This window comes from Pan paniscus, chromosome 5 (assembly GCF_029289425.2).
Source record: "Pan paniscus chromosome 5, NHGRI_mPanPan1-v2.0_pri, whole genome shotgun sequence".
Lineage (NCBI taxonomy): Eukaryota > Metazoa > Chordata > Mammalia > Primates > Hominidae > Pan > Pan paniscus.
Window position 1 is genome coordinate 17,366,380 of NC_073254.2, and position 24,834 is coordinate 17,391,213.

The following is a 24,834-nucleotide window of genomic DNA, read 5'->3' on the forward strand; positions in this document are numbered from 1 at the left end:
CTGAACTGCATATACTGCTGTGTAAAGAACTTAAAGAACTCCACTGGGAAGGCAGAGCCAGGACTGGAAGCTGCATCTCCTGACCCCAGTGGTTCAGCTTGAATAGGATATTTAACTGTGAAGCACGAAGTTGGGTATAGCAGGACAATCCTTCATGGTGGCATAGAGTGCAAGCTAGGGGCCCACCATGGGGTTCAAAGCCCAGCTCTTTTGCATGTGGGTTTTGGGCAGGTCAGTGAGCCTTCCTGGGTCTCCACTGTAAAGTGGAGGAAATAGTACCTACCTCATGGCTGACAGTGAGACTTTAAAGGCATCAGAATAGGTGCACCTCTCCTTGTCCTCCGCACATGCTCTCCCCCACCTCTGCTCCAGCCAGTACTGTGGCAACCAGCTCCATAGAGGTGTAGTCTGAAAGTGCTTCACCTCAGGCCACTGCATTACGCCTTCTTCCCAGGGTTCTCTGGCATTGCTGCGGGACCTTCTTGGGAACTGGCATTTATGCATATGCAACTGAAAATGCCAGGGGGATAGTCACTCCACAAGACCCCCCGATGGTGGAGATGGCGCCTGGGGAATCAGTGCCAATTGCCTGCTTCAGTCCTATGGGCAGGTGGCTCTGAGGTCATCCTGTCTGAAGTAGCCAGTTTGGCAATTCAACCTTGTTGGGGCTTCTTTCCTTCCCTGTTTCACACTCCTCAAGCCCCCACACCTATTCCCTGGAGTCAGTTCACAAAACAAGCCACCCTCATGCATGCTTGGGATCTGCTTTCTGGTAGGAACTCAGGTATGACATCGTAGAGACATGGTGCTGGGCATATAAGAAATCCTACATAAACTTTACCTGTTCCTCATTTTCTATACTAAACGCTGCCTACGATCAGTCTTCTCCATGTCTGCTCTCTTGAAGGAAGTGGACTTTGTTGTTGTCACCATGTGGTGGGCAGAAAATGACAAATAAGTGAAAGGGCCAAATACCACAGGGCAAAGACCTGGAATAGCTTCCTGAGTCAGATGTCCAGAGACTGACTTTGGGCCACTTCATTGCGAGAGACTTCAGGTGGTTTTAGATCATACAGTAACAAACCATTTTTAAAACTTATGTGTGTGTTACTGTGCATTAGAAATCTATAAACAAAACATCAAAACCATGATTTCACTTTATTTTTGCTTTGGCTAAAAATGTTTTAAATGACTCAACATATGAAAAATATTAATAGGAATAAAGATAGCATGTAAATATAGCAAAAATCACGATAGTGGTGTGTGAAAAAAAGATCTGGGAAACTAATAGATAAATGTGCCTTTTATAACCATTATGTTTTAGGTAAGTGGATAGGATTGTAGTTTGGGCATCTATATTTAGGCATTTTGTTATCAAGTATGCTAACCATTCTCTTACTTAGGTACACAGACTTGATTTGCCACATTTGTATTTTTGACGACGTTGTTCTAACTTTCAGAGAGAGCAAATAAAGGTCTTTTTCTCATATTAAAACAACAGAAATGGCATAAAACTATCATAATTTTAATTACTCTAAGAAGCTGAAACAACATACACATAAGTTGACTCATCTGTGCATTTGGTCAAGGACACTCAGAATTTACATGGGCAGGTACCTATACACAGTACATTGGAAAACCTTTTTACTGCTCTCTGTCTTGAATGGAGATAGAGCACATTCATATCATAAATAGGATTCACTGATACTGCTACAAAAGACAGTTCTTAAAACTGCTGTGCTTGTAGATATTTCAAAGACAATAGTTTGCTCACATTTCTAAATATTCATTAGCAATAAGAAAAGCTATGAGGACATGTTGTACACTCTAATTTAAGAGAGATTTTCTTTATGGCTAAAAAGTTGCAAAAACATTCTGAAATATACATCCACAATACTCCTAATTAACTCACATAACTTGTTGGCCTTTTCACTGGGAAATGCCCTGAGGGCTACAATCTCATCGCTTGAGTGAGTAACACATTCTTTTCCACGTGGAAGATGAAAGCCCTTAGTATTTCCCATAGGAGAAATGTAGTCCTCTTGGCATCTCCCACACGAGATACGATAACCAGCGAAAAATGATTAACACTTGGGCAACAGCGACTGCCTAAAAACACAGACTTAACTATGATGTTAGGTCAGACCTAAAGAGAATTATAATGTTTTATGATTTCTTACTTAAAAAAAAAACTCTTCCTTTCTTCCATCTCTTTCACTTTGTCCTCAACTAAGACAGATCAGATGATTGACAAGCCATTCCAAGATTGGGCAATTCCTCTTCATATGAACTTGATGCTCCAGAAATATTTGCTGTGGAAAGGTCCCCGGGAAAAGGCGCAGGCCATGTGGAAAGGCCGACTCCTAGAGCTCTCCGACTTCTGAACACCAACAAGATGCCGAGTTGGTGGCTTCTTGTTGAATAAGAATAAATAAGGCATTTGACTCAGCCATCCCATTACTGGGTATATACCCAAAGGACTATAAATCATGCTGCTATAAAGACACATGCACACGTATGTTTACTGTGGCACTATTCACAATAGCAAAGACTTGGAACCAACCCAAATGTCCAACAATGATAGACTGGATTAAGAAAATGTGGCACATATACACCATGGAATACTATGCAGCCATAAAAAATGATGAGTTCATGTCCTTTGTAGGGACATGGATGAAACTGGAAATCATCATTCTCAGTAAACTATCGCAAGGACAAAAAACCAAACACCGCATGTTCTCACTCATAGATGGGAATTGAACAATGAGAACACATGGACACAGGAAGGGGAACATCACACACCAGGGCCTGTTGTGTGGTGGGGGGAGGGGGGAGGGAGAGCATTAGGAGATATACCTAATGTTAAATGACGCGTTAATGGGTGCAGCACACCAGCATGGCACATGTATACATATGTAACAAACCTGCACATTGTGCACATGTACCCTAAAACTTAAAGTATAATAATAAAAATAAATAAATAAATAAGGCATTTATACACAGGTGTAGGGATAGATTGTCTAACTCCCCTAGAGAAATTTTTTTAACTGCATGCATTGTCAATGGGGCAATAGCACCCTAAAGGAATGAAAATTGGTTCTTCTGGGGGCATGTGAAGAAAATCTTACTCTTTTTACGTATAAAGCACAGAGATACAAACAATGCATCAACAGCTATGCAGTATACATGTGGTATTAAAATTTAATGGGAGGAGTCAACTAAGGGGAAAAAACCCTAAAAAGTCTAGGAGGGGGTGGATGATAATGAAAAAAAGGCTGAGAAACACCGCCATAAACCCACCTTCAGACAGGAACAATGATTCAGACTGTTTTCCATAGTGCTTTCTAAACTGTTGTATATTGTTTTAAAAATAATTTATCATATGCTAATTGATAAGAGAGTTACATATGTGCAAAGAGCTGTCTTCCCCAAAATGAATACCCTCTCTTGAAAAGTGCTAAAATTCTTAGAATAGGAATGATTTGTCTTCTTCCAGAATTCTGCTACGCTTCTGACTGAATTCCATTCCTGGAATAGCTATGGTGTTACATGAAACGCATTATCAGGAGACAGCTCAAAGGAGAAAGCAGAGAAGGCTATGCTCAGAAGGGCTGATCACTGCAGGTGCTGTGTTTGCAATCGATTTCTTAGTAAGAGTAGAAGCACTTTTGCTTATGTTTTATTTTCTTTTCATAAGTCATGTAAGAAGTAGGAGAAGGAAGAGATACGGACATTATTTTTAGCTCTCACAAACAAAAACAGATCACTAACTTTAATATGCACAGGGAATCCCTGCCCGTGAGGTTCCCCAAAAGTTGGTGCAAGTGTTTGAAAGGTTGAAATGTGCCACATGCCACTATTATTACCTCAACTGCCCCTAAGACCAGGGTCCTGGGCAAAGATTCAGCCAGGGCATGCATTCCATTTACTTTGGCAAGCGTCACTCCCAGGTTGGAAACATTCAAACAAAATCAATCTGTCTTAGATAAAGGTGATTTTACTACCTGCACGTCCTCAAGAGCAGGAGTCTGCCAGTGGCCTCCCCGGGTCATCACGAACCGGATGAAGCGCCAGAGAACTGAAGACGAGAGAAGGCACACGCTACCTACAACCCAGACGTCTTTTCTTCTGAGTGTGAAGTCCATTCTTTGGGAGCAGCTGTGGATGTCGCTTGGCTTATATGTTCCTTCCCTGCCCTGATCTAGCACCAGCACTTCTCAAGCAGTGTCACCCTTTGCTCTGCCCTGAGGAGTGGGTGTCACCGAATTACAGAGGGTTCTTGCAGAGTCCTGCACTGGACGTCTCCAGTTACGTGATCAGCAAATAATCTGCCTCTTTAAAAGGAAAAATACGATGGCCTTGAGTGACAGATCTGAAACAGGTGTAGGGGCATTGGGAGACTGCTGGCAATAATTTACGATGCTGTGAATGCGCATTTGTTCCCAGTTCAAGGACAATTAGCACGACTGTATCTGGCAACTGCTGGCTGCCGAGGCTGGGCCACTGCCAGGGAGCTTTCTCCTGCCCTTACAGGGTGAGGAGCACAGGGATGGGGGTGGCGAAATGCAACTTGAAAAATCACAAAACCTCTGCCCTCAGCCTTGTTATTTTGAGATCTAAGTTATAGTCATTATGGATGGTGCTGATGGTACAATTTCACAGCAGATGGTCAGGAAATGCCACCTGGTGTTAAATCCACCAACTGCAATCAAAATAGGAAAATCCACACTTTACTCCAACTCACTCTGTCCCTCTGCACATCCTGTTAATAAATATTTTGCTTTGTTTGGTCTTGGGAGCATTTGTACCGGGCATTTAAACACTCCAGGGACAGTGGGGTCCCGAGTCTGCTGGGGCCATGCTTGTTTCTACCCCCACAGCTTTGGGATATCCCCTGGTTGGGATATGGAAGAACTTAAGCCAGGTTTTAAAAAGGAGTTATTCCCTATGAAGGAAGGCTTTTAAACACAAATCAACAAGGGTTAGGATAAATTCAGAAATGATTTACTTAGGGGTCTTCCAGGCGCGGATGTGGAACGGTGGGCTATGCTGACATATTTTTGTAGAGTGAGCATTCACAACCTGTGTCCTACTTTTATACCCTACTTTTATACTTGGGACCATGCCTTTTGGATGGAGGATGAGTAACTAGGGGTGAACAGGCAGGTGGGGAAAACCAAGGGAGGAGGAGGTGAGCACAGACAACCCCGGGCCTCAGGAGCAGGGATGGGGGTGGTACACGGAGGAAAGCAGTGAGAAGCACGCAGGGCCGAATGGTTGGCTGAGAATATCACCGGGCACATTTGTGTTTCATTAAGCAAAGGGGTGTGGGGGTGTATATGAGACAGAGATCCTACTAAATATTCAAGTAAATCTGAGGGAAATACAACACGAGGGCTATTTACTATATAGATAACAGAGAACTGACAAAAGAAAAAAAACCCAGATTCAACTGTACAAAAATAATACTAAATATAGTTATGAAACCTGTTCATCATTTATAACTTAATGGTATGGACACAGTAGCTATCGAGCTCATCACTCATATGAGTCAGACCAATTTGGTCTTGTAAATTTTACTTGATTTCAACACCACACCGTGTACGTATGTTTAGATCTAGTTTATTATGGCATATGGTTATCTGCTGAAAACTTTTAAAATTTTACACGGTAGGTAGAATTTAGGTGATTTTGAACAGCCTTTGAAACATAATAGAATAAGAAAAGTCATTAGAAAACAGAATAAAAAGGAAAGTAGGAAAAATAGGCCACACACAGCAGCTCATGCCTGTAATTCCAGCACTCTTGGAGGCCAATGTGGGAGGATCACTTCAGCATAGGAGTTCAAGACCAGTCTGAGCAACACAGGGAGACCCCTGTCTCTACAAAAAAATACAGAAAGTAGCCATGGGTGGTGGTGCATGCCTAGTCCCAGCTACTTGGGAGGCTGAGGCAGGAGAATCACTTGAGCCAGGGAGGTCAAAGCTGCAGTGAGCTGAGATCACACCACTGCAATCCAGCCTGGGCGACAGAGTGAGAACCTGTCTCAAAAAAAAAAAAGAAACAAACAAACAAGAAAAATTAAAAGAACAAGGCCGGGCACGGTGGCTCACGCCTGTAATCTCAGCACTTTGGGAGGCCAAGGCAGGTGGATCATGAGGTCAGGAGTTCAAGACCAGCCTGACCAATGTGGTGAAACCCTATCTCTACTAAAAATACAAAAATATATATATATAAAAAAAATGAGTCAGGCGTGGTTGCGTGCGCCTGTAATCCCGGCTACTCAGGAGGCTAAGGCAGGAGAATTGCTTCAACCTGGGAGACGGAGGTTGCAGTGAGCTGAGATCGCACCACTGCACTCCAGCCTGGGTGACAGAGCGAGACTCCGTCTCCAAAAAAAAAAAAAGAAAAAAAGAAAGAAAGAAAAATTAAAAGAACAAGAACTACTTAAGTAGAAGGAAGAAAAGAAGGCTATGAAGTGTTTCATAAACTCAGTAAAACATAGAGGAAAGAAGGAAGATGGCTAAAAATAAATTCAGTAGAAGAAAAATAAAATAAATAGAAAAATCTGATTAAGAGCAGGAAAACAAAAAGAATCTGAGTTTTATCAAACTATTTTAACAAATATAAGTTGTTAAATCTATATAAAATTCTTCCCCTATTAGGACTGGAGAGTAGTTCCAGACTCTAAAGAAACTGCACTGCAAGCTTCCAGAACAAAGCTTTCATGTCACCAGAGTCTGAAATTCAGAGCACATTCTTTCCAGTGCACCACAGGGGATGTTTCTACTATGATTAGCCGTGCTAATCCCCTCAAAGAGAGAAGGGATGAGAGAGAAAGGGGAATAGGTGGAGAAAATCGACAAGCATGTTTTTATAGTCCCTGGAGAGAAAAGCGTGGCATTTTAAAGGTTTACTGCTGCCCCAGCAGAAGATGAAGACGTGTTAATCTAGCTCTGTCTGCATACCTGAAGACATCTGAGCTGCTGGAATGTCCTTCTCCACCCACCCGCTGCCAAGCCTGCTGGCTGCCCTGGCACCCACCAACTGGGCAGGCAGGGGCTCCAGGCCACAGAAAGGAGAACTCTGTGCCTCCGACACGTGCACCTACGCATTCTCCACGTGGACGGAGAGAGACAGGGAAATTTATTGCAGACATCTCTAGGCCCTTCTCCGTTTACAAGTAAGAAATTGAATGGGACACATGGAGCTCCTAGTGATTCCTTCCCACCTTCCACAGGGTGTCAACTGCAGGACCGAAGCCAGGAGGCCCAAGTTACAGAAGGGATACGAGACTTACTACAAAGGACATTCTCTGACGGTTTCTAGGGGTTAAATAACAGTCTCAATTTTTCCCTCAAAAACACCCTAAAAATATTTAACTTCCAAATCATCAACTTCTGGATGTAGTTGGCTGCACAAAAGTAATATCCCTACATATATTTATGTTCCAACTTAGCACTATCACACTCTTTTTTTTTATCTTCAGAAACAGGGTCTTACTCTGTTGCCCACGCTGGAGTGCAGTGGTGTGATCATAGCTCACTGCATCCTTGAACTCCCGGGCTCAGGCAATCCTCCTGCCTCAGCCTCCCAAGTAGCTGGGACTACAGATGTGTGCCACCATGCCCGCTATTTTATTTGTATTTTTTTATTTTTGTAGAAATAGACATCTCACCATGTCACCTGGGCTGGTCTCAAACTCCTGGCCTCCAGTGATTCTCCTGCCCCAGCCTCCCAAAGTGCTGGGATTACAGGTATGAGCCATGTGTCCAGCTTATCTCACTCTTCAGAGTGTTGCCCATTGATAAAAATTGTATCATAGAATTTGGAGGAAAACAGTGCTTGAAAGATAATGAAGTTCATATAAACTACTACAGTTAGTTGATGATTTCAAAGTTATCCAAGAAGAATATTTTGTCTTCTCTGTCCTACCGAAATTAATAAACAGAAAAAATTATCCTGTTTGTACCACGGAAAACCCTAATAAGAAAGTCATGTCTCACTTAATTTTGCCTGTAGATATTTCTCCTTGGTCTATATTGAACTCATGGGGAAAGCAGAGGTCTCAAAAAAATCTGTTTCAATCTGACTCATTTATTCTCTCCAGCACATTTTGTCATTTCTTATTCACTTACAATAAAAAGCCTCCTAGACCTTGTATATACAATCTCTCTATTTCATTGTCTATTGCATTGTTAGAAACGCCCTTCCTACCTGAATAGTGTTTTTTAGAACAGTAGCTGGGCAAAGAAGGATGTTTTCCAAACCTGCCTGATAAGAATCACTTGCTCTGATTATCAAAAATAATGGTTCCCAGCCCTCAACCAGAATTCATTTAAATAGATCTGTGCGTTCCAAAAACACTTTTGGTGCCTATTTGTTCCCATTACTGGGAAAGCAACTGAGAAAACATGAACAAATAACACGAGGTTCCCCAACCTTAAGGAGCCTTGTCTAGAGAAAGGTGATCAACATGTTCAAAACCACCGCATGTGCTGGAATGAAGGCACGGGCAAAATGCTTGATGCTCCCACCGGGCAAGGAGCCAACGGATGATGGGCAGGAACTGACTGGGCCAAGGCAGGGGAGGTAATTGCTGCTGCTGCTAACACATATTAAATGCTGACTCTAGTGACAGATACTAGGCGGAGTGCTTTACAGACGTGATCACACTTAATTTTCACAATTGCTATTATCTCACTAATTCAGATGTGGCAAGCCCTTGGTTAAATTAATATTTTTCCCAAGAACGAGCAGCTGGAATGGGGCTCAGAACTCTCGTTCTGCACAGAGGAGGATACAAGCCCCACCGTCGTGCCATCAGCAAGTCTTTCTTGTCCCTTCTCTGGACTTCACTATCAACAGCTCTGCTGTCTACCGCGTGAGGAACTCAAGATCTGAAGGAAAGGAGAAACTTCTTTCTGCAGAACAGTGTGCCTCTCAGAGCCCTTTCCTGAATTTCAAGCCCAAATCCATCATGTTAAAGGATTCTTCTTCATTTCTGCAAGCTGGCTGTATAACTCCTAAGCCACTAACTATAAAGTGAAGTCGACTGCTGGCAGAAATGCAGTTTCAAAGGCCTCCTAATTATTTACCAAACACAATTGTATAGTCGACACACACAATTCTCACTGAAGCAAAATGGAATCGTGCCTATTCATAAACTTTCCTTAATTGTACTCACAAGCGGCTCCATGACATTAGAAAAGATAAGATAGAATGAATACTTTTTAGGAGACTAAATTAGAACATGATTACCTCATTATGTCCAGATCTTGAATCCTGGTCCCCAGAATTTTCTTCCAGAAAACACTTCACTTTCTCCACCTCTTCCCTGCACTGAAAAAAGGCCATTTTCTCCAGCTGGTTGCTGTTATAACACGTGTTGAATTCTTCCAGCCTCTTCACTTTTAACATCTTAGTAGTGAGTCCGATTACGCTACTTTCTGGAGTGTGGTTTTCGTCTCCCTCTGTCTCCGATTTATAAATCAGGACACAATTATGACTCTTCAGTGCTTCTTTCTCTTGACTGCAAAGAAAGGAAACACAGAAAGTTCTCATCACGTATTCATGCATTTGACTTCTTGAGAAAATGACCAGTGAGAATTTGGAAGTCCCTTCTGTTTAAACTGGAGAGAGGATCCAAAATCAGGAAAAGAAATACTAACATTCATATTGAGTTTCCAACTTTGGAACTTTAAAAGGAAAAAAATTTTTTTCGCTTTAAAACTACAAAAGCAAACAGTAAGAAGCAATGTCAAGATTCCCTGGGTGATGAAATATGGTCCTCATTGCACAGAACAAGCTGTAGATCAAGTGGCCAGCTTGGATGTCAATTATAAAGTATCTTTGGGTTTCATTGGAACCGCAGGTTTTGCAGCCCCGTGGGAAGGGCTTATCACAGAAGGGGTCTCTCTGCTTCCCCTGGCCTCCCTCTCCAGAGGGATCGCTCCCGAATGAGTCCTTTTCCAGAACTCTTCTCTACCTATGCCTTAAAATGTGTGGTGTTTATTTGTGAAAAGAAATTTATTTCCTTACAGTCTTCTCACGTGGACAGCACTCCCAGATACCTTTCCTTGCACCTGCATTAACAGCTATGTACCGAGAAGTTCAGAGTCTTTTCACTCTCCTTAAAATACTTTCCTCACAAATGAAGTAATGCAGCATACATAATTCGCTTTGATACTAGAGACATATACGCATGTCTATATGTACACATCACTTGATTGCATAGAGAGGCAGGGAGAGGGAGAGACATTTGAATTTGTGCTAGTTCCGCATGGCTGACAACTGAGGCCCCCTGGTGGAGATTTTCTGAAAAGCGCCTCTTCGAGCATTTTCTCCGCTTAAAAACCGTATTGTGATTCTCATCAGAAAACTTAATATTTTGTTTTGTCAGTTCCTATAGTAAAATGATACTCTTGAGTTCCAAAGTGTTTAAAATTCACTGCTCTAACAAATTATACTTATCCACATAAAGAGCTTACATTCAAACAAATAAAAATGCAAATATTAATACTATCAACCAGAGCTCTACAGATATATTACAGATCATTCTTAGCATTCTTTCAAATTGCCCTGAAAAAATTACTAAAATAAGGAAAAAAATGCATGGCTATTTCTAAGGCAAACTACGACTAAAATACTATGGTTAATTGCTGATGAAACTCAAGTTGGATCAGGAAGCCACACAAAATTAATGTATTAAAACAAAAGCTTAGGATTAAGATACAATAATTTTGCAAAGAAATATTAAACATTAAGCTCTACCTGAAGTTTGGTACAATTTGTTACTGAAGGTAACTTAGAAAAAAGGGAAGGAGATTTGAGAGGTTATAACAATAAACAAAGATAATTACCATTGATAGGATCACATCGAAGAGCTTGAGCCACTGCAAGTGTAGAGCATACATTCCAGAAGATAAAGAGAAATTTTGCAGAATTCAAACTGACTATGAAAGTCTCTGGTAAAAGTTTTGACTCTCAGTCATATAAATCTTCTGAAAAGACAAGTGTCCACTACGAGAGGAAGTATCTTCTCTCTCAAATGCCACTTTGAGCCCCTGTTTAAATTAATATGGCTCTTGATCTCATGTTGCTCAGCTGTTGCCTTCTTAGTCAGATGGGGAAGAATATTAATTTTAGACACCAGGCTTTTCAAGGCCAATGGCTCCATTTCAGAGGTCAGGTAAGGAGAGGATGAACCGGGAACACTGGGTGAAATATCACCTTCACCTTTCCCTAGTATCATTGTGTCAATACTCTTGGATTTACAAAGCTAGATTTGTTCTCGGCAATCATCTGCCTGGACCTTCTGCCCCTTTCAGACTCAGGATTATTTAAGTGCTCATTAAATTTCCCCCAGTAGGGAAAATGCCAGGTGTGGCAACCCCACAGCCACCTCTGTTTGCCCATCTTACGCTTTGAGCATATCCAACTGCAATACAGAAGATCTTCTGAAAGCAGTTAGCAAGTTTGTTTTGTTTTTCTCAGTTCTTAAAGATGTTTGCAAAGTCTCCAACCATTTCTAGCTCTAGGGAAAGGTCAAAGCCACAGGCATCCAGGAAACAGGAATAAATTTTTCATAAATTCTCCTTAAGCAACACTAGGACTTCATCCGTAGTTTTTTGCACAGACCAAGAAAGGGGAATTTCAACCCACCTGCCCGACTCTCACAGTAGTGCATCCCTAGATTCACTGAAGTGGCATAAAACTTTGATTGCCCAGAGGCTGGACTTTGCAGTCTTGACAACCCTGCAATTTTTCAGGGCCTGGCCAATTGTCACCTCTTATTTGGAGCCTGTGTTAGCCCCTCTATGCCCCATTATAACACCAGCCTCTGCTGCTCTTCTGCTTCTTTTTTAAAAAAACCTTATTTTTAATTCAGATCGATGCATTCCATGCGAAATAAAAATACATATTTTTCCATTTTATGTAGTATTAATGAATTACAGCAAAATCTTTTTTAAAACACAAAACGCTTGTTATTTTTCAGATTGGAGAGCTTTGTTCTTCAGCAAAAGTAATGAAGTGGAACTATAAATTTGTGAGAGATAAATTATCTGACAAAAGTATTATACAAAGACTAAGCTGGTTTGAGGTTACCAATTTTGTTAGTATAATTAAATTGTGTAGAAGTACTGATAAGGCAACAAATGCCCTGCCAGAGGCAAAATGTGTGTGGGCTGCTGCTGATCCAACCACATCCTCCACCCAGACCACCACGACGCAAAAGCAGACTTTCTATCTCCTTGGCTCCAGCAAACCAACCACAGGCTTGAGTGAGCCAGAGGCCAGGAGAATCTGCTCCTTAGCTTATTTTTTTGTAATAAACTTTTCCTTTTAGAGTAGTTTTACATCTACAGAAAAGGTACAAAGGTAGTTCAGAGTTCCCCTTGCCCTGCACCCCGAATCCTCTGTTTTTAACATCTTACGTTGGTATGGTATACTTGTCACGATTAATGAACCATGGTGAATGTTATTATTAACTAAACTCAATACTTTATTGTTGCTGGGGTTTTTTCCCCCAAATGCCCCTTTTCTGTTCCAGAATCCCATGCAGGATTCCACAGTACATTTAGAATCAGTAGGATTTATGATAGATTGGGTATGGGGTATGAAAGAAAGATGGTAGACACCTTTGCAAATTTTCTTCTGAGCACTTGAAAGACAGAGTGAACATTAACTGAGATGGAGACGGCTGTGGGAAGGGCAACTCTGGAGGGAAAGATCAGGCATGAAGTCTTTGGCAAGTCCATTAAACGTTCAAGTTGAATAGGCTGTGGAGATAGAAACTGGAGTTCTGGGGAGGGGTGTAGGCTGGAGATAAGAATTTGGAAGGCATCCACATATAGACATTTCCATGCACAATATACATTCAATACATATTTGATTAATGACTAGATAGAATGATCTTTAATTGTGTCTACTTGCCCTAAAAAGCAAGTCAATTAAAATAATCCATGCTAAAAGTGACTGATTGTCTGGTTCTGCTGCATCACACTGTTCCCAGCTTCCGATGGCATACAGGACAAGCACACTGCTGGCACAACCCTTGACCACAAAAAAACAGGTTATACATGCATACTCATTCTGGTCTATCAGCCTAGCCTCAGGATCCTAAGTCCATACCCATAAAATGTTCTGCATGCTTAAAGATGCTCTTATACCCGGAAAAATTCATTAGTGAGGAATATGAGCAGGCCCAGGAACACTTTTCCAGTATTTCCATATTTTGGAGTTATACTTCTTTAAAAAATACCAACATCAGGAAAACAGCACCCTACAGAGCCATGGAAAAGAATCCCTTGATTTTTTTCAAGGGACATTTCCATTAGCTGAGTAAGAGACTGTGTTGTCAAAGGAGCCACATGAAGAAACATCGTCGACAGCTCTTGTCTACGGGTTGGCATTGAAACCCGGCTGGATTACACTAAGAGTTTTTGTTTCTACACAGCATTCTGAATGTTTCCAGAACAAGACCTCTTGAATGTTTACACACAAAAGCGGAGCAACAGTACAAATACCCAAATGCAAATAAAAAGCTACTGCATCCCTGTTATCCACATTACAATAGAACTTCCTTACTTTGAAAAATCACCACTAAATACGACCCATAAAAACAAAGATTGATAAATTGCACTTCTTCAAAATTCAAAACGTTTGCCTTTGAAAAAACACTATTAGGAAAATGAAAAGACACTATTATGAAAATGAAAAGACCAGCTACAGATGTATAGAAAATACTGTGAAGTCACATATTTGACAAAGGACTGCATCTAGCATATACAACTTAATAATAGTATGACAAAACATTTCAGTTTTTTAAATGGACAAAAGATTAAAACAGACCTCACCAAAGAAGATATAAAAATGGTTAATAAGCACATGAAAAAAAATGCTCAAAATCAGTCATCAGGGAGATGCAAATTAAAACCACAAGGAAACATCATTTCACACCCACTAGAAGAGCTGTAATAACAACGAAAAAAAATAAAAGATAGGTTGGGTGTGGTGGCTCACACCTGTAATCCTAGCACTTTGGGAGGCCAAGACAGGAGGATCACTTGAGTCCAGGAGTTTGAGACCAGCCTGGGCAACATAGCAAGACCCCATCTCTACCAAAAAAAAAAAAAAAAAAAAAAGACAGAGAAAAGCAAGTGTTGACAAGGATGTGGAAAAACTGGAACTCTCATCAAATATGTTGATGGGAATATAAAATGATACAGGTGTTTTATAAAAGAGGTTGGCAATTTCTTAAAAAGTTATTTCCCATATGACCTAGAAATTCTTCTCCTAGGTATCTACCCAAGAGAAATGAAAACATATGAACACAGAAACCATGGCACATGAATGTTCACAGCAGCATTATTCACAATAGCCAAAAACTGAAAACAACCAAAATGTCCATCGGATGATTTGGGGACTGGGAAAAGATAATGTGGTATACACATACAAATGGAACACTATGTAATTAAAAGGAATGAAATACTGGTATCTACTACAATATGGATGAGCGAAAACACTGTGCTAATTGAAAAAAAAAAAGCCAGAAACATAGAGCACAGATTGTATGATTCCATTTGTATAAAATGCCCAGAAAAGACAAATCTATAGACATAGAAAGCAGACTGGTGGTTGCCTGGGGCTGGGTGCAGGAATGGGGGTTAATTGTAAACAGAATCTTACCAGATGATGTGTGGTAGTGATGACTGCACAACTCATTCAGTTTCTTAAAACAATGCAGAATTGTGCACTTGAGATGGGTGAATTTTATAATATGTAAATTATACTTCAATAGAGTCATTAAGAAAAAAGAAAACCCAATAATATGATTAACAAAAAGTAGCTTGTTAAAAGGAGAGGAAAAAACTGAACACTTTGTGGCCATCTGTCCCCAATGACCAAGGCTGGGATCCAGGGAAACATAAATTATATTCCACACTTGCCAGGTCACCTAGGGCCAAAGAAAAGGAATGGTGAGCAGGAGACAGTTAAGAGTCTCACGCTTTTCTTCTCCTGGCATGAATATCATGCAATATAAGATTTTGTAATTAATAGAAAAATTAATAGTAATTTTAAAAGTAATTTCTATCTTTTATTTTCTGCTTGGAGATAGGATACTTTGGGCAAGAAAGATAATGATGTTATAGAATATCCAGATTTTACAGGAAATTTTGATATTAGACCATTAAAACTTCTAAGTGACAGCAATTAGCTAAGTATTACAAAATACAAAAATGAAAATAAAACAGGTTTTAAAAATTAGATAAAAATAAGGATTGGATCATTTAAAAATTAATATTTTTCAGAAATATTACATAATGTTTCAGTTTATTACCTCTACAGTGGCTACACAAATTGTTCCTTTAATTATATCCCTTAAACTTTCTAAGGGATATTTGCAAGCATAGTACAATGAATACCTATACATCCTTCACCCATATTCACCAACTGTTAGCATTTTCCATGTCTGCCCTCTCTCTCTCTTTTGCGAGTAAGATGCATATCTCATGAAACTTTACCCCTATATGAATTGGTATATGTTTCTTGAGAAAAAAGACACTTTCTCACATAACAGAATCTACTCAAAAATTACATAGCGCATTTAATCACCATGTCTTCTTAGTCTCCTTTTATCTATTTAGGAAATGGTCATTCCGTTTATTTTATTTTATTTTACTTTTTGAGACAAGGCCTCACTCTGTTGCTTGTGCTGGAGTGCAGGGGCGTGAACACAGCTCACTGCAGACTTGACCTTGGCTCAAGCGATCCTCCTGCCTCAGCCCTCCAAGTAGCTGGGACTATTGGCAGGCACGACCACACCAGGCTAAGTTTTGTATTTTTTGTGGAGATGAGGCTTCCTAGTCTCTCTCTCTTTTTTGTAATCCTTCATGACATTGATATTTTTGAAGTCTTTGGACAAATTGTTTCATAAAATGTCTCTCAATTCTAATTTCCTGATTTCCTCAATTCTAACTTCATGCTTGGAACCAGGTTATACCCGAGCATGAAAACTACAGAAGTGACACTGTATCTTTTTCAGAACATCACAAAAGGTGGCACATGATGTCGGTTCGTGCCATTATTCGTGATATTAAATTTGGTGATCTGATTAAGGTTGTGTCCACCAGACTTCTCAAATGTAAAACTAACCCTTTTATTTTTGTGATTGATAAATAACTTGTGGGAATTTATAGGTATCATGTTCCCCAACGATGCATCACCCAACGTTTCTCAGTATCTATTCTTGAGAATCAATGATTACCACAGAGACTGTGAAATGATTTTCTAATTCTGCCATTTCTTCTATACTTCTTAATTGGTATTCTTTTATAAAGAAGAGCTTTCCATCCCCATCCTGAACCTCACTCTCTTTAGTATCAGGATGAGCTCATGGCCTTTTAAAAATGGACATACACTCCCTACATTCTTTATTTTGAAGCTCAAATTGTCCCATATTGGCCAACGGAAGTGCCTTCGAGCTGGCTCCTATGTACTTTTGATATGTCATTATTATTTTTTGAGTACTTCCTTACTTTCAGTACTATTTTCACCCTGTTTCTGAATTCTGCCATTTCTTCAAGGAGCCCTCCTTCCTCTTAGGCAGAATGGTATTTAGAAATCAAGCCCTGGGCACCAGGAGTGTTTTTTACTACGGGGGTGTCACTGTAGACACTTCAGAGGACAGAGAGAGGAAATATAATTCTTTCTAAAAAATCATGAGTTCACACTCATACTGATATATTTCTATTTCCAAACCAGCACCATAGGATTCTTTCCGCCCTTTCCCTATACCACATATGTAACCCCCTCCCACTGATACCTTAAGCCTAAAAATTTTAAACATGAGAAAACACAAAATAAAATGCTTGCTACAAGGTAAAATTCATACTACTGTTGTGACTATCCATTCTAAACAATTGAGGAAACTCTAAGGATATTCATTTCCAATATTTAAAAATCCCATGCTACAGCATGAATCATCATTTTCTACTTTTAGGAACTGGAGGAACAATGTTTATGTTTATGTTCTCGGGAATGCTCTCCTACCTTCTAAATTGGAAGTAGATTTCAGAGCTAGAATAAGCTTATGATAGTAACAAGGCATGAAATTACAGAAGTGCAAAGTCCAAGTCATGCTCTTCTGACCAAATGTTGGCCTCCTTGTCCCAAGAGGGTAAGGTTGAGAGGAGAAATTTTCCACATGGAAAAACACTGCCATAGGGCGTGCATTAATGGCTGATGGGCAGTTTGGTGAACTCTCAGAGGTGTGTTTTTTTTTTTAATTAAAGATAAAAGTTGTATTTTTAGGTAGAAAATAAGTTGAGCTATTATGTAATGACTCATAATAGGTTGCTAGCTTTTATTCTACATGTCCAAAAGTATTGAAGAATCTGGGGTACAAAAGGACCATGGCAGCTCGTAAAATTGTAAAAAGCATTATAAGCACCAGTTAGTGTATGGAAAACATCTTCAGTGTGAATGAAGCCTGGGAGGCAGAGGGCAGATAGGCAGCCTTGTATACTTCTGGTTAAAATGCATATTGCTCTGATTTTTATGGAAGGCAACTTGGTCATGCCCTTTGACCCTGCAATCACATTTCTAAGAAGTTTACCTCAAAGAAACAGAGTTGTACGCAAAATATTATCTCTGAAGATATCATTATAACATTGTTTGTTATATATAAAACACTGAAATAGAACCTATGTACAAGAGTTATAGATAGGATACTTCCATAAAAAAAAAAAAAAAAAACACTAGGGTTATTGGTCATGTGTCAATTTCATAGTTAGGGAAAAAGGGACAGATCTGGGCACAGTAGATGCAATAGGATCCGAATTTTAACTAAAGAAAGATGCACTGTCAATACATAGCAGATGAATGATAATACAGAGATCCATAGCTAAATAGATAAGATTGCTATACCAAATATGGTTTGTGCTTTCCTGGAATTATCCATTTTTCTAAAATAAACATATATTTCCTTCTTAATGTAAAAAAGTTGCCAAAATAAATTTCCCAGCCTAGTGGGAAAGTCATGGGCATTGGAGACACATAGCCTAGGCTTGAGTTCAAGCTCTACTAGCTGTGTTGACTCAAGAGCTGCTCAGTCTTCCCGAACCTCAGTGCTTCCTATTTGTTAAGTGAGGATAACAACATTTACCTTATGGGGTTGTTGAGGGGTAAACAATGAGATAAAAATGGTTGATGCATTAGAGAAACTTAATAAATAATAGCCTTTATGGTTATCATTGGTAATATTATTGTTATTCATGTTATCAGATCTCCTAATAAATAAAAGATTATTTGGCTGAAAAACTTAGAGCCAAGATTCTAAAGACGAAAAATATTCTGGAGTAGCTGTTTTCTTAATCAACAGTGTAACATCACTTACTGTTATTGTATACCAGGGCCTTAACAACTACGAAATGAAGTCACAGTAATTTATAATATTTTTTCTTTTATCAGGACATATATATTACGTACATATGAAATACATATTTTTGATAATATAAATAACAAAAATGTCATATAAGTATACATGACATATAATATGTAAGATATATAACAATAAAAGATATATGTATCTTTTATTGAAAGATATACATATGGAAAGTATATAAAAGCATACACTATTTAATAAATAATTATAAAAGCAATACTCATAAAGCCACCACCAGGTCAAGAATCCCCAAATTCAAAAATCCCATCCTTTTGTCCTTCCCAAGCTAACCACTAATCTAAATCTTTTCAATAATTTCCTTGATTTTCCTTGCAATTTTATCATTTACATGTGCACTCTAAATATATAGCTTCGTTTTGGCAGTTTTAGTTTGTTTGAATGTATTCATACTGTTTGTATTATTTTCTTAGTTTTTTTCCGAGTTAAAACTGTCTGTAACCCATCATATTGTTGTATATAGTGTGTATAGATGTCTCGGTGAGTTTTCATTATTATATAATATTTTGTTGTATGAATATTACAAAATGTATGTGTTTATTCACTGATGGACATTGGGCTGTTTTCCATTTAGGGCTGCTATGAACACCAATGTGCATACATGAAGTACACACACTTAAATGTATACACCAGTTTACACTCCCACCAGCACTATAAGAATTCTCCTGTTGCTCTATAGCTTTAAAAACACTTAGTTTTTGCTAATCTATTGGGTGTGCAATAGCATATCATTTATAAATTCAAATTGCATTTCTCTGATTACTAAAGAGTTGAAGGGTTTCTTTTTTGTTGTTATTTTTAGAGACAGGTCTTAATCTGTCACCCAGGCTGGAGTGCTGTGGCACAATTATAGCTCACTGTGGCCTTGAATTCCTGGCCTCAAGTGATCCTCTTGAGTAGTGAGGACCACTGGTGCACAACACCACACCAAGTTAATTGTTTAAAAAATTTTTGTAGAGATGGAGGTCTCACTTTTTTGCCCAGGTTGGTCTTGAACTCCTGGGTTCAAGTGATCCTCCTGCCCTGGCCTCGCAAACTGCTGGGATTACAGGCATGAACCACTGTGCCCAGCTAAGATGTTCTCAAATACATATTTGGTCACTTGGTCTCTGTTTTTTATGAAGTACATATTTATGTTCTTTACTCACTTTTAATTACATTTTCTCCTATTTTCTTATCATTATGTAGGACTTATTCTACATCCTACACACTGTGCTTGATAGTAATGTGTGTTTAAGATGTCTTCTCCCTCTCTGTGCCTTGTATTTTCACTCTTGTAGTATCTTCTGCTAAATAAATAGATGTTGATTTTCATGTAGTAAGATGTATTATTCTTTTCCTTTTATGGTTAGTGCATTATTTTTTAAAAAATAAACCTTTCCCCTCATCAATGATGTTTTTACCATTCAACATGATAATGGTGCTGGTTTGAGGGCAAAAACAAAAATCATCATGTTAAGAAGATAACTTTCTCTATTTTACTAGAGATTTTTTAAAATCAATAATTGAAGTAGACTTTTGTCAAATGTCCTTTCACATTCCACTTTATAAGATACAGAGAACTGATCTTTCCAATAATTTGACAATACAGTTGGCCCCCCATTTCCACACGTTCTGCACCTACTCATCCAACCAACAGTGGATCAAAAATTTGGGAAAAAATTAGAAACAGCAGTACAATTAATAAAAAATAGGACAAATAAAAAAGCAATATAGTATAATAGCTATTTATATAGCATTTACATTGCATTAGGTATCACAAGTAATCTAGAGATGATTTAAAATATATGAGCATATGTGCATAGGTTACAAAAAATAATACAAATAAAAAAGCAATACAGTATAATAACTACTTACATAGCATTTACATTGTATTAGGTATCATAAGTAATCTAGAGATGACTTAAAATATATGGGAGTATGTGCATAGTTGTATAAGTTTTATTATAAAGGAGACACATGGGTGAGGGGCAGGAGGGTCCCAGACATGGAGCTTCCAAGCCCTCTCCTTGTAGAATCCAGGCACACCACCCTCCCAGCACATCAGCATGTTCACAACCAGGAAGCTCCACTGAGTTTCTATGTCCAGAGTTTTTATTGAGGTTTCATTGTGTAGGCATGATTGATTAAATTGTTGGCCAAGCAATCAAATTCAATTTCTAGCCCCTGAGATTGAGCTGGTCCCAAGTTCCAACCTTAGGGAGCCACTAGGAGTTGCTTCATTAGCATTATATAGGCACTCCTAGCACTCAGGAAATCCCACGGGATTCTGAAGATCTCTGCCAGGAGCCAGGGAGAAAGGCTGAATATACTCCTTTTTATACTATGAATATCAATGGAAAATCACCTAAAACGAATAAGAGTTCACAAAAAGGCCAAGTATGAAATAAATTAACAAAAAATCAATGCATTTCTTTCATACCAATAAAGGGCAGTAAGAAAATAGAGTAAATAAAAGGTTCTACTTACAATAGTAAGGAAATATATAAAATGTGTTAGAATAAACAATACGAAATGTGGCATAGATTCCAGAAGATGTAGTGGAAAGTCAGGAAGAGAGAGGAACATGAGTTTGGGTTAGGGGGCAGTAATCAGAGTAGGAAGAGTAGATAACCATACGACTAACTTTTAAGATGCTGACTAAAGATGGCAGGGATGTGAGTCATGTGGGGTTAACTGGACTCAACTGTCCAGCATACCTTAGGTATGAACATGAAGGTGCGCAAGATCATGCCCAAAGGTTCACTAGTAGTAGATGGCTTATAAAATACCTGCTCATAGGCACTGCAGCCAGGCTGACTCTACTTGTCGTTACTGACAGGTCTATTTGAGTCACCACCGAATCTATCCTCCCCATTCTGACTCTGGGGAAGGAAGACAGAGAAGATAGTTACACACTTAAAAGTAAACCACCGAGGCCAGCTGCAGACAATTAAACAGGTATTAAAGGAGAAAATGGAAGCCTAGGTTTCTGCTTTACATTGATTTCATTTCCTGGGACCTTATACTATACGACTTTAAATTTATTTGTATTTATGCTGATCTGAAAAGAAAGTTTAAATTTGATTGGCAAAGCAATCTAAGAGGAGGGGTCATTTTTGAAGTACGTTTTTTTCATTTATTTTTCTACCATCACCACCTAGTGGAGAAAACCTTGAACTTCAGACAGAGGGGACTAGGGTTCAGGAAAAAATATTACTACAGGACCTACCGGGTGCCAGGCACTTTACTAAATACTTTCACATTGACAAGTTCACTTAATTCTCACGACAGACTGTGAGGTAGGCATTCTTATTCCTCCTTTAGATTTGGAAATTGAGTGTGAGAAGTTATGTAGCTTGCCCAAGGTCACACTATGGACAGCTCAAAACCCGGGTTCTTGAAGTCAAGGTCTAGAGTCATTTTCACCTCATAGGTCATCCAAACAGCTCAACTTCATCCATGTATGTAGCTGTGGGAGTCACGCGCACACACACACAATCTTTGCTTTGTATTTTTCCTTATTATGTATATAATATAGGATAGAATAGCACAAGTAGAAAAAGGAAATGGCATTATACTATATACATTAGGTTTTGTTTTTGTTTTTTGAGACGGATTCTCGCTGTCGCCAGGCTGGAGTGCAGTGTTGTGATTTCGGCTCACAGCAACCTCCACCTCCTAGATTCAAGCAATTCTCCTGCCTCAGCCTTGCAAGTAGCTGGGACTACAGGCGCGCACCGCCACACCCAGCTAATGTTTGTATTTTTAGTAGACAGGGTTTCACCATGTTGGCCACGATGGTCCCCAACTCCTGACCTTTTGTGATCCGCCCGCCTCAGCCTCCCAAACTGCTGGGATTACCGGAGTTTATATTGTCTCTCTTAATTTTTACTCCCATAGTACACAAGTTTCCCATGACAATACTTTTGAAAACACTATTAGTTAACAATAAAGCTGGACATAAAATTATGTCTATATGCAACTATACTGTCTAATCTTGAAACACGTCCTAAGAGACTTAAGGTGCTGAAATACTAACGATTACAAGTAGATTTGTAGATTTTCCACAGTATTATTTTTTGAAAAAAGAAATCTTAGGCCTTACATTAAGAGATTCAAAAAATTTCAGCTTGTTTCCATTTTAAAGTTTTTTGGATGGGTTAAGTGATCATGTGTCCACGTTATCTCTATAAATGTTTAAAATCAGTGTACTGTATTTCCGCATTTAGTAACACTTTTCTTGAAAGCCTTGCTTTGTCAGCCCTAAAACTTGTTTCGCAAGTATTCACTTCTATGATGCTCCTGCAATAATCCTTATGTGCTCGCAATTGATGAATTTTTACTCTCATTAACTTGATGAATAAATGCACAGACCCTCACGGAAACTGTTAACAGTTCTTAAACACAACACAGTCCAGAGTTTCTTCCTTCATGGTGGCTTCCCGATCTCACTGGCTCAGAAGTCAACCGGCTAGACCTTCCCAGAGACCATGACAACTCTTAACTCAGCACCTCTGAAATTAGCCATTCCTGCCAGTGGGTTTGTGGTCTGACTGCCTTCAAAAATAAAGCTACAAGTCTCCATAGTGAGTATCACCACTCATTAAAGCAATTCAAACCCAAACAGCAGCAAGCTCTAAAACAAAAAATAAAACAACAAAGTACCCACCACACTGAAGAAAAACCGAGGGGGTCGCCACTGCCCGCTCCAGCAGCCTGCTTTTATTCTCTTATCTGGCCCCACCCACAACCTGCTGATTGGTCCATTTTACAGAGAGCCCATTGGTCTGTTTTACGGAGAGCTGATTGGTCCGTTTTGACTGGGTTCTGATTGGTGTGTTTACAAACCTTGAGCTAGATACTGAGTGCCGATTGGTGTATTTACAATCCCTTAGCTAGACATAAAGGTTCTCCAAGTCCTTACCAGACTCAAAAATCCAGTTGGGTTTTCCCACTAGATTCTGAACTGAGGCTGCAGTTGGAGCTGCCTGCTAGACCCGCGCAATCGCCTGCATTGCTCAGCCCTGGGGTGGTGAATGGGCCTGGGTGCCGTGGAGCAGCAAGCGGCGCTCGTCAGGGAGGCTTGGGCCGCGCGGGAGCCCCTAGTTGGGGGGAGGCTCAGGCATGGCAGGCCTGAGCCTTGCGCTGCGTGGAGGCAACTAAGGCCCGGCGAGAAGTGCTGGCCCAAGTGCTAAGCTCCTCACTGTCCTGGGCCGGTGGTGCAGGCCGCTCCGAGTGCGAGGCTCACCTGAGCCCACGCCCACCCGGAACTCGCGCTGGCCCGCAAGCACCGCGCGCAGCCCCGGTTCCCGCCCGCGCCTCTCCCGCCATACTTCCCTACAAGCTGAGGGAGCCAGCTCTGGCCTTGGCCCGCCCAGGAAAGAGCTCCCACAGTACAGCGGCAGGCTGAAGGGTTTCGCAACCACGGCCGGAGTGGACGCCAAGGCAGAGGAGGCGCTGAGAGCGAGCGAGGACTGTGAGGGCTGCCAGAATGCTGTCACCTCTCACTGCTGAGGGACAAATGAAAAAAAAAAGCTCACGGCCGGGCGCAGTGGCTCATGCCTGTAATCCCAGCACTTTGGGAGGCCGAGGTGGGCGGATCACCTGAGGTCGGGAGTTCGAGGAAGAAACCCCGTCTGTACTAAAAATCCAAAAAAATTACCTGGGTGTGGTGGCAGACGCCTGTAATGCCAGCTACTCGGGAGGCTGAGGCAGGAGAATCACTGGAACCCGGGAGGCGGAGGTTGCCGTGAGCTAAGATTGCGCCATTGCACTCCAGCCTGGACAAGAGTGAAACTGCGTCTCAAAAAAATATTAATAAAAGCTCACGATCCTCTTTTGGTAGTTTCAGATTATATGATGATTAAAGAAAGTTAATCTCGTTTCTCTAGCGTTTCTATTAATCTTATTTTTGAGCCTTCCTTTTTTAGTTAGAAACAAGTCTTAACCATCCAGCCAGGCGTGGTGGCTCAGTCTGTAACCCCAGGACGACTCCAAAGGCTGAGGCGGAAGGGTCCCGGGCGCCCAGGAGTTCAAGGCTGTGAGCTCTGGTCGTGGCCCTGCACTCCAGCCTGGGCGACAGAACGAGTGAGATCCTCAATCTGCTCTTGCCCAGATGAAATAAAAATTCCACTTTTGGCCAAATTTCTGAAAAGTCTTCATTCTCCCTCAATTCATTTACCTCCTCTAGTTACCAAAAATGCATGTTTTGAGATACATGTTTTAAAACGGGAGACTTACAGAAAAGCAAAAAATAACAACATGGTAATTCATTCAAAGATGCAGAATACCACACTTGTTTTAATCTGATATTCTTTCCATTTCTATCCGTCCACGACGTAATTGCACACGGGCGCCTCCCATCATTTGGTTGCTAAGGAGACAGA

At 40.2% G+C, this 24,834-nt stretch overlaps 1 protein-coding gene across 3 annotated transcripts in view; it reads right to left on the reverse strand.

Moving 5' to 3' along the window:
- The window catches only part of MYLK4 (myosin light chain kinase family member 4), a 102,311-nt gene that overhangs the window by 76,089 nt on the left and 1,388 nt on the right, over positions 1 to 24,834 (reverse strand). Inside the window, exons 2-4 of one of the 3 annotated variants that reach the window (XM_063605121.1) lie at positions 24,111 to 24,228; positions 21,238 to 21,330; positions 9,262 to 9,532 (exon numbers count right to left, since the gene is read on the reverse strand). In XM_063605121.1, coding sequence (XP_063461191.1) covers positions 9,262 to 9,532; positions 21,238 to 21,323 — 357 coding nt within the window. In that variant the 5' untranslated portion in view covers positions 21,324 to 21,330; positions 24,111 to 24,228. Of the gene's footprint in view, positions 1 to 9,261; positions 9,533 to 21,237; positions 21,331 to 23,117; positions 24,070 to 24,110; positions 24,229 to 24,834 lie in introns of those variants that run through there. The other 2 variants (XM_055113133.2, XM_055113132.2) reach the window with 2 other exon arrangements.